Raw genomic sequence first — 10,672 nt, forward strand, 5'->3', positions numbered from 1 at the left:
AATAAAAATATTTAAGCTCTGTTTAAACCGGCTTTTTTAAATTCATTTTTGTGTGTATGGAATGATCTTTTAATAGCAGGATCTGTAAGTCTGCTGTAGTTTGTTCACAGGTGTGTTAAATGTGCATCAGTCACACCTCAGAGCTGCTTCTCTGTGAAGTTTAACTCTTTATATTGTCACATTCATCAGAGCTGCAGAGAGCTCAGCTGCTTCTTCCTCTGGATTATAAAACCTTTTCCCGATGAACATCACAGCATCTTACTGCTGCTTTTTCATCCTTCATCTGTTGGATTAAAGAACATGAAAAGCAGCCACAGGTGTGATCTCAGCCTGTATTCAGGTTTACTTAAACGAGACCTTTATTATCTGAATATCTAATAACGGTTCACCTTTTGGAGCAAAATTTGGTTGATTTTAGGCGAGATGCTGAGTACTTATACTGTGAGACATTATAAGACCTCCAGTCAGAGGCAAACTGCTCACTGTCTGTTTTGTAGGCCACATTAAGAAAATAAAAAAGTACATTTTTCCTTGTACATTTTCTGTTCCTTCCTCTTAAAAAATACTGGGGGTTTTTTTCTAATGAATTTGCCAGTTTCTTGTAAATCTTGTAAAGTGTAAATTTGATATTCGACCCCGCCCCCACGTGACACCGCCCACTGTACTGTTGCCTTTGGTCCTGTGCCCATCACCGTGGTCCTGGTACTCCGCTGTTTCTGTGTTCTCTTTGTTTTCGATGCGCATGCCCTGTCTGCGCAGTCTGTGCACAGCGCTGATCCCCTGTAGTATGCGCGCGCTCACGCATGCGCAGCGCTCCTCCGTAATCCGGCGCTGAGAGGGAAGGACTCTGGGTTTAGCAGCGGCTCCCCCGAGCAGCAGTTTTAACAGAACTCCCGCCTTCCTGGATTCTCTGCCGTCCGGCTCCGAGTCGCGGGCAGAGTTTGGACAATGGCCGATAAAGAGGGTACGTTTAACGGCCGCTGCTCGGCGCCGAAAAACTGCTTTGGCCTGTTTTCCGAGCGCGCCGCTTTGTGCGCGCAAACTCTGTTAGGGTCTCATGTTAGCATCACATGCTAATATCAGAGCTGTCAGCGCGAGCTTTCCCGGGTTTAAAGCCTCCGTTTTTAAACACGAGCGCGTTTGAACGCCCAGTCTTTGAGTTCGGTATGACGTCAGATCTCCAAACTGACCCGGTTTGACGTTAATGAGCTGTTGCCTCACCACGAACAGCAGCTCCTCTGTTAGTCAGCACGCACACAGCTGGAGTCTGTTTCCTGCACGTGAGGCTGGTCAGGACTCCTTGAGCAAGCCACTTTGACTGAACCCCAAACTGCTCCAGTCCAGGTCCACTCTGCTTCCCCGGTAACGTTTCATACATGAAAGTGCTGTGAAGGCGGCATCACGTGATTATTAATCAGATAATCAATCAATCAGATTTTATTGTCAGCACCTTTCAGTCCGGTCAGAGCCGACAATAAATCAGAGTAAAATCATTATGCAGTAATAAGCGATTTATAATAACTTAAAAAGAGCACAAAAGCAACACTTTCAACGTTTAAATAGTTTGAGCAGATTAAGACTACATTTAGAAACTAATTCAGTAAAAACTAATGTGTTAAGAAACGAGGCAGATGCATAATAAAAATAGAGTAAAATATACAGTAATTTGACTACTGTAATGAGTAAATAATAAAATAACTGAGGTAAAAAATGGAAACTGCTTATTAAATCAGAATTTAAAATACAGTAAAAGTAAACAGTAATCCACAGGCTGACTGAAGCCTGGAGATGTTTAAGCTCAAAGATTTCAGGTATCAAAGTCTCCAAAGGTGTTAGCCGTGCAGGTCGGAGCTTCATACCTCTCCTCTTGGTCCCAGTGACGAGTCGGGCAGCAGAGTTTCGGTCAGCTGGTGTAAAGCCTCCTTACTTTGAGCCGACAGCGGTCAGTGAAAGCATCAGTTCCTCAGAGCGTGTCCCAGTCCTGCCGGCTCTTCTCCCAGATCACGAAACACCTCACCACATCTCTAAAGCTGGGACGCCGTTCAGAGGAAGCTCATTTCTGTTGTTTGCATTCTCGATGGTGTTGTTTCAGTTGCTGCCTGCAGCTCGTGGTCACAGGTGATCAGGTGATGGTAGAAACCTTCACAGGTCTCTCCTCCTCACAGCAGGCTGATCCATCACTGGGCAGTAACACTCGGGAGCGATCCACTGTTTTATTGTCACCAAAGTGCTTGCTCATAGGGGGTCATATGATTGTTGGCTTTTTCTCTGTATCTATTATTGTACGATCTACTGTACAATATAAAGCACCTTGAGGCGACTGCTGTTGTGATTTGGCGCTATATAAATAAAGGCGCTATATAAATAAGAAGTTGCGGGAAATTCCGCAGAAAAAGGGGAAAACTCCAAAACATCAGCAGGATGGCATCATGACATAGACACAGACTTTATTTCATCCCACACTGGGGAAATTCACTTTTCACATCAGCAGAAGGGACACGAAGAAAAGGTGAATTAAAGAAGTGTTTGAAACATTAATAAGAACAATACTATACAGTGTACAGATGATTACTGAATACAGTAAAATACATATAAGAAAAATCTTAAGCACAGTGGGAGTGACGATAATTCTAATGTGAGATTTAACAGCTGATTTGTGTAAACGTACTGTGTTTCGTGTGTTGGACGATCTGATTGGACCAAAACATCTTCATCTTTTCTATACATACCGTTATTTCTTTTTAAAGAGTTTCTCTTATTAATGTCTTTTTAAGGCAGTTGTAAAAATGTGGTCAAAGACTTGCAGAACAGGAGCAGATGTCTGCAGCTCACATACAGTCAGGATGAGACGCGTGTACCTGTGTCTCACCTTGTGGTCTCTCTGAAGTGTACGACGATGCGGTGGAGGAGCGGGTCATCAACGAGGAGTACAAGATCTGGAAGAAGAACACGCCCTTCCTGTACGACCTGGTGATGACGCATGCGCTGGAGTGGCCCAGCCTGACGGTGCAGTGGCTCCCGGATGTCAACAGGTAAAAGAAGGCTGCTCAGGTGTGTGCGAAGCTGCTGCTTTATTGGCTAGTTATGGTGACGGTTCAACTCGGCGCTCTCCACAGGCCGGAGGGAAAGGACTACGCGGTCCACAGGCTAGTTTTAGGGACGCACACGTCAGACGAGCAGAACCACCTCGTTATCGCGAGTGTCCAGGTTCCAAACGACGACGCCCAGTTTGACGCGTCGCACTACGACAGCGAGAAAGGAGGTAAGGAAGGGCATGTTTATGTGCTGGTTACAGTTACTTCCTGTCTGAAAGGGAGGGGTTTAGCAGATCTGTGCACTCACACTGTGTTGTTGTGTCTCCCAGCAGGTACGTTGATGCTTTGTTCAGGTGTGCTGAAGGTGCGCCACTCCCACAGGTAGCATTAGTGTTTTAGCGTGCCGCTGAGCAGCTTTCGGGTACAGTAGGTCAGGACACGGCGGTCATGCCGCTGTCGCCTGTTCCTCTCCATCTGAGCGTTATTGATCTTTCAGAGTTCGGCGGCTTCGGTTCCGTCAGCGGGAAGATCGAGATCGAGATAAAGATCAACCACGAAGGCGAAGTGAACCGAGCGCGCTACATGCCCCAGAACCCCTGCATCATTGCCACCAAGACTCCCACCTCCGACGTGCTGGTCTTCGACTACACTAAACACCCGTCCAAGCCAGGTGAGGTCGCCGCCCGGCTGCTCGCTACATGCTAAAATCAAACGCCCTCACGCATCATGACGAGGCATGTGTGTGTGCGTTTCAGATCCCAGCGGGGAGTGTAATCCTGACCTAAGACTGAAAGGTCACCAGAAAGAAGGATATGGCCTTTCCTGGAATCCAAACCTCAGCGGCAACCTGCTCAGCGCCTCCGACGACCACGTACGTGACATCATCGTTTAGCTTCAGTACACGAACTGAAGAAGGGTCCCTGTGAGGGTCAAGTTTAAGGGTTTAGAAGTCACACAGGCCGACAGCAGGACATTACCAGGATGCTCAATGTCAGATTTCAAACTAAAATACCTAAAATTCTTTTATAAAAGGCCAGCTTTTCAAAATAAAAGCTTCCAGTTTCTTATTGGATGCTGTCAAGACTTTTGGGACTTTCAGAATAAAGGCCCTTTTAATTTTAAAAAGTTGATAAGATCAAAAATATTTCTGTCTTTCATCAATTTTCCAAGGAAAAAAATTCCAGAGCGAAAGTAGCAGGTGCTTCTTCCGGTGAGCCAAACATTTCGTCCCGGTCACGCGGTGACGTACAGAAGTCGTCTCGTTATTGCTGCTCAGTCCCGTTAACGAGTGGATTTTCCCACTGATGGTCACAGTTGACACTAAACTCTACATGTAGTCATTCAGAGGAATAAGAACGATCGTCTTTGCTTTTATCATCTGAAGACGAATGCAGTTACGGAACAATTAAATATTTCATGTTTGTTTGCTCATAAAACTTCCACATGCCCCGCCTCCTCTTCCTCTCAGACCATCTGCCTGTGGGACATCGGGGGCGGTCCAAAAGAAGGGAAGATCTTGGACGCAAAGACCATCTTCACGGGCCACACGGCGGTCGTGGAGGACGTCTCCTGGCATCTCCTCCACGAGTCACTTTTTGGCTCCGTCGCCGACGACCAGAAGCTGATGATGTAAGTGATCGTTAAAGGTGGTGGTTGTTTCTAACTGTGCGATCAAACCTGCTGGCTCTGACCCGCCTCCAACCATCCTCAGATGGGACACGCGCTCTAACAACACGTCCAAAGCGAGCCACTCGGTGGACGCTCACACCGCCGAGGTCAACTGTCTGAGCTTCAATCCCTACAGCGAGTTCATCCTGGCCACCGGCTCTGCCGATAAGGTAGAGGACACACCCACCTGCTCCTGTCATCGTAAGAATAAAGTTTTTTCTATTACTCGTATATGTTGAGGTGTGTGTGCTTTTCTTCCTGTCAGACTGTTGCATTGTGGGATCTGAGAAACCTCAAACTGAAGCTTCACTCCTTTGAGTCACACAAAGATGAAATTTTCCAGGTGAGACCTGAAAGTGTTTGTGAGGCTTCGTCGGTGACTCACACGTGATCGGAAAAATGATGGCGAGGCCTTCCTGTCCTTTTTATTAGGTACAATGGTCTCCTCACAACGAGACGATCCTGGCATCCAGCGGCACCGACCGGCGTCTCAATGTCTGGGATCTCAGGTAATGCCTCGCTGTCAGGCGGAGCTTCAGATCAGGGCGGGGCTTGAGACAATGACACTAATGTATTTTTATTAAAAATACTGATATCGATTTGTGTCGTTTTAGCAAAATTGGGGAGGAGCAGTCTGCAGAGGACGCTGAAGACGGCCCGCCAGAGCTCCTGGTAGGTGATGATGTCAGCGTCACGTCTTTAGGTGACACTCGCATGTCTTTATTCTGATCACATGATCATGGCTGACCTAAAAAACAAACATGTTTTAGTTCATTTTGACCTTTCGATGAGACAAGTGCGCTTACTCAGATACTGTGACGTAAGCAGAGAGTGTTCGAGTGCTTCAGGTGTGATCAGCAGGTGCATCATTTTCCTGTCAGAACAAAGCCCCGCCTCTCTAACCTGTCATTGCTGATCTCCATCAGTTCATCCACGGCGGCCACACGGCAAAGATCTCAGACTTCTCCTGGAACCCCAACGAGCCCTGGATCATCTGCTCGGTGTCTGAGGACAACATCATGCAAGTGTGGCAGATGGTGAGCGCGCACGCACACAGACGCACACAGACACACACAGACACACAGTGTGTGACGGTAACAGATCAGATGAAGTGGTGGGTGATGCGACAGCAGCAGCTTGGAGTTCTGACATGGAAATGTCATTTCGACTTGTGAAAGCCGACTTCAGGAAAACAGAATATCGTTTCACTCGCGCCAAAGACCAAAACATCTGGAAGCTCGTTCGGAGATGTTTCAGAAACGGTGTCACGAGCACGCCAACGGTCGTTTTGATTTCAAGAACATCAGAACGTCGGCTGTCTGATCCTCCAAACAAAGATTGATTTATTTAAACCTACTCGGGGTGCGGTGATGGTTTGCGAGGTTTTGGAGGGAGGCTGAGTGTGATGCAGGATCCGTGCTGAAAACTAACAGAGACACTGGGAATGTTGTCTTACTGGAGCCGTCCCGGTTGTAGCGTTCAAGGTAGGGCTGGGCGATATGGCCCAAAATCAATATCACGATAAATTGAGCAGTTAACCTCGATAACGATAAATGGACGATAACCACCCCAAGTGCCAAAAAAACAAACGTTTTTTGTTTTCTTCATTTGATGGGGCTGTGGCAGGCAGCATAGTTCCTCCAGTTATTTTGATAATATTATTCCCCCTAGACCTATTCATTGCAATTATATTATTACCACTTTAAAGGACTGTAAAATGTCACTGAAAATAAATGAAGACAATAGTAGTAAGTACTTTTAGTGGTTAAGATTTATTAACTGAACAAAATAAAAAGTGTAGGATACAATATGTAACCATGCTCTCTAAAAAATGTGTATCCCTTGTAAACAAAATAGTTTAATAATAAATATGTTTCACATTGGCTATTCACAAAGTAAACAATGATTGTGCAAATGTAATGCCATCATGGACAAAGGCCTATCTCTGCTAAGGCCTTGAGGTACTATAACTTGTAAACAAATAATGTCACAAACACAAATGTCAATTAAACACAGAAAAAACTATAATAAATACTAAGCACTGCCATGTGACTCGTGAAAACTATAAACTCTTAAACAAAAACATTAAATAGTGCTGTTTGCAAAAAACTTCAATAGAACACTGATAGTTAAAATTGGGCTTGAACATTTTTTTTGTTAACAAGCGTCTCCTCTTCCTCCTCCACCAGCTCTACCTCCGTCGCTGCTGCTTCAACATTTAAATCGTCCTCCATTTGTTCACCCGTGTCTCGTCTTGTTACAGGTAGTAGAGTCATGTGACTCCACCCCGTCAAGTCTGTAACGTAGCACAGCGTCTTAAAGGGACATGAACATCGCCAACCTGCACATGCCTTTTCTTTTTTTTTTAAATACCGAATTTACCGACATGGGCAAAATGACGTCGATGAGAGTCATAAATATCGGTAACGATAAATTTTTGATATATCGCCCAGCCCTAGTTCAAGGCCTCGATCAGCTCATCAGCTCCGTGGTCACAGCGCTGTAGCTACTGTGCATTCTGGGCTGAGCTGTGCAGCGTCACAAAGCTTTGCCTCGGTCGCAGCTTGTGCATCACTGCAGCAGAAGCACATCTCTGCATAGTGACAGTTCTTATGATTTAAACAGGCAAATGTTCAATCTACAGGCAAACAACAGTGAAAGCCAGATGTTTCCCCCGTTGTGTCGATATCAGTCCACACCTACACAGCATGTCAACAAACTGTGAAAAAAAACCACAGAAAAAAATAAATGAATGGTTGCTGATCAGGGTTTCTATGCATTAGTATTTACAAAGGGTATGTTGTGACGTACCTTCAAAATTACAGCGGTCCCTCACTATAACGCAGCTGTGCTGTTTCACTCATTTCTTTTTTCATTGCCTTTTTTTGTATACAGCGCATTGTCAATCTCCTCCGTGCCATCTCTCCTATACAGTACAGTGTGACTCTAAAGACACTAACCATCGCACAAAAAGTTGGACTTAGGGATGGGTATCGTTTAGGTTTTATCCGATACCGGTGCCAAATCGGTACTTTTGAAACGGTGCCGGTGCTTAAAGAATGGAGAACACAAAATTGGTCCAAAAACCTCTCATGTTCAGCTGTTTTTTTGTAAAAAGATAACAATATTAGCCTTTTCTGCAGCTAGAGGGCATATATGGTATCACTCTTGGCTGGAAGCAGTGCTTAAACAATGGAAAAAACACAAACTTTGTCCTAAACCTCTCGTGTTTAACTGTTTCCCACTTTTTCTTTGATCATTTTAGCCTTTTTGGCCAGGGTGAAGGGAGCATCTGCCATCAAACAAGAGGACAGCCGCATGTAACTACGTCTGTGTTTGCTAGTTCACCTTACATGCATTAATGTAATAACGTGGTTAGCCTACTCAACGTAAATTACACGCGAACAACATTAAGCTCCTCACGCAGAGAAGAACGGCTGCTGCTGCATCATCATCCTCATCATTCCTGCTACACTGGCAGGGCTAGGGGCCAGGACTCTATTCTTCGTGTTTTTGGGGGATGTTGCATAACAGGCAACCCACCCGCAGTAGATGTGCTCGGTGTGAGGTCTCACAGCAAGCTATCAAATACGGCGCATTTCTGGGCTTTTAAAAAAAACGCTATGCCTCGCCAGGTGTTTCATCAGATTCTTGGTGTTACCTCCTTTGACAGTATCACAGTATCAGCTTAAAGCACTTGTTGCTGCTGAGTTTGCATCTTTTGCTGTGAAATACAGCCAGACTTTGACCGCTTCACCTTGGACATTTTTAATCTGTAGCTCTGCTCTAAAAGAACGTACGTACCTGGCCCCGCCTACTATCATCGGAAACGTAAAATGATTGGCTAGAAGTGTATCACAGCTCAGGAAAAAAAAAGCACCGAAATAAAGCACCGAAATGTGCGCTGCTTTTCGGTCTGGTTACTACCGTTTATGTCAGAACCGGTGACATCATGGGACCGGATACCGGTACCCATCCCTAGTTGGACTTCTGATTCATAAATGTTGAATTCTCTGGCAGCGGCTCTACTCCGTGTTCTGGACCTGAAAACAGGGTTTGATCTGTGGTTTCATTCTATAATACTGGACTTATTTTTCTACAAAGGTTTGAACTTTGAGAGTTTAAAGAAGAGAGAAAAGTGAAAATGTTCATGCCTTCCTGAGAAACGTGTACAAAGTGTACAGTGAGGGGTTTTTACAGCCTTAAAACATCTGTAATAATTGTAAAAAATAAAGTTGGCTACTTTGTTGAACAAGGAGTGAATAGTAGCAAATGCTAAGGCGCACAGAGTCTATAGACTGCAGGCGAGGGAGCTCTGAGCCAATGATGCGTTCGGCAGAGCGCACCACTCTTCGGCGAGCTCGTCTGTCCTGCTTGGTGCTGTTCACGTATGAGGTGCAGATATTACCCGTCAGGATGCTCTGGTTGGTGCATGAGCAGCACAAATCCCACCTTTACCTGTGGAGCTGAAATATCCAGTCTGGAGAAACAACCCTTCAAACCCGAGAGTGTTTGCACAGCTGTGGACAGTTGGAGAAACCGCTGGATTGCAGCGAGAGCCTCAAAATGTTAATATGCATGTAAATATGAATTATGAAGGTAGAAGAAGGTCCATCATTGTGTCAGGCCAGTTTCAACAATGTCAGAGTGCAATGTTTTTAACATCGGGGGAAAAGAGGACTGTTCGTCTGATGTTCATCAGATTCCTGCCGATCTCTCACGCCGCCCGTGTTGAGGTAGGAACTGCAGCGCTGCTTCTAACGGTTCCTTCCTTTCTTGCAGGCAGAGAACATCTACAATGACGAGGAGCCCGACAACACACCTGCGTCAGAGCTGGAGGCTCAGGGATCATAACCCCGCACAGGCTCCACCCCTGACCCCCACCCGTCCTCTCCCTCCCTCTGATTCATCTCAGTGCGAAAAGAGCAGCGCGGCGCGTTGGAGGCGTCTCGCACTCCGGCGCCGTCTCGCTTCGCTTCACCACTGCCCGGTACCCAAAAGCACCGACGCACCTGGAAAAGAACTGAAGTCCCTCTCGGGTGGGCGGAGCTCGATGGATTGGCTCTGTGTGCACGCTGTCGCTGTGAATTCATTTTAAAAGGGCTGACGGAAGGAAACGCAGCGTTACAGCATAGCTTGCTCCGTTCCTCCACCTGCAGCTCCTGTTAGATGTTCCCGAGTTGACGACGCGTCCTCCAAACAAACATTCCCGCTGCGTTCGCCTCCCGCTCCTTCGGTACTTCCTCACCCCTGCATTTGGCTAAATTCCTACACCCGAGGGAAACAGACCTTTGTTCTGTTACATGATGTGAAACTTTAGTTTTTGGTTCCTGCACCTCTGATCGCAATAAAGCTTTTGTAACTTTTCCAAAAATGCGTCTCAGCAATTCTTTAAGATCCGGCCTCTAGCCAAACCATCAGCTCCTGTATCATTTGTGCCGTTATGAAAACAACGACCTGATCAACATGAGGAACAAACAGGAATCAAAGAACAGAAACCAGCAGCGCTGCAAATTCTACAAAACGTTTATTGAAAAGCGAGACAGACTGTAGGAACACGGTAACGAGGGGTCGTTAGTCAAACAAGAAGCTCTCCAAAGCTGTGACGCCTCTTTGTTCAGTCTCACCTGCAGAGGTAGATTCTGACATTACCTGAGAGTCAGAAAGAAGAAACGTGCCGCAACCTTGGTCCCCAGCGTCACCACCTCCATCCTCCATGTACAGTCTTTTAAAGAGGTCACAGGTGAAATCATGTCGAACACAATCCGTTGCCTGACAGGTCCAAACACTGATCATGTGACTTTATCTGGCCCCTTCATTATGCGTGTGTGGGGGGGAACAAGTTCAATAAAAACAGAACCGGTGAATCTGACGGGTCCAAACGCTCCTTCAAACTTTCAGCGTTGCTGTTCTCGCAGCTGTTTCAATAAAGTTTAACGTTCTCGATAAAAGGTCGTGCTGAGGTTTTG

The 10,672-nt window shown here is 46.0% G+C and overlaps 1 protein-coding gene across 2 annotated transcripts; it reads left to right on the top strand.

Moving 5' to 3' along the window:
• Positions 1–656: 656 nt before the first annotated feature.
• On the top strand, positions 657–10,077 carry rbbp7 (RB binding protein 7, chromatin remodeling factor). 2 transcript variants are annotated; one of them, XM_026177124.2, is made up of 12 exons: positions 657–964; positions 2,888–3,032; positions 3,117–3,262; positions 3,532–3,705; positions 3,791–3,906; positions 4,504–4,664; positions 4,747–4,873; positions 4,969–5,046; positions 5,136–5,212; positions 5,318–5,375; positions 5,630–5,740; positions 9,486–10,077. In XM_026177124.2, the coding sequence occupies exons 1-12, from the start codon at positions 949–951 to the stop codon at positions 9,555–9,557; spliced, it is 1,281 nt and encodes a 426-aa protein (XP_026032909.1). In that variant the 5' UTR covers positions 657–948; the 3' UTR covers positions 9,558–10,077. The 2 variants fall into 2 exon arrangements, with proteins under 2 accessions (XP_026032909.1, XP_026032908.1); XM_026177123.2 differs by having other exon boundaries at positions 812–964; positions 3,529–3,705.
• Positions 10,078–10,672: the final 595 nt, after the last annotated feature.

The sequence above is a fragment of the Astatotilapia calliptera genome, chromosome 1, assembly GCF_964374335.1.
Source record: "Astatotilapia calliptera chromosome 1, fAstCal68.1, whole genome shotgun sequence".
Taxonomy (NCBI): Eukaryota; Metazoa; Chordata; class Actinopteri; order Cichliformes; family Cichlidae; genus Astatotilapia; species Astatotilapia calliptera.

Bases quoted from the DNA above. Each gene is read 5' to 3' on its own strand.
- rbbp7 (XM_026177123.2), top strand. The intron at 3,263-3,528 runs GTAAGGAAGGGC...TTATTGATCTTT, and splicing joins CTACGACAGCGAGAAAGGAG to CAGAGTTCGGCGGCTTCGGT. The intron at 5,047-5,135 runs GTGAGACCTGAA...CCTTTTTATTAG, and splicing joins ACAAAGATGAAATTTTCCAG to GTACAATGGTCTCCTCACAA.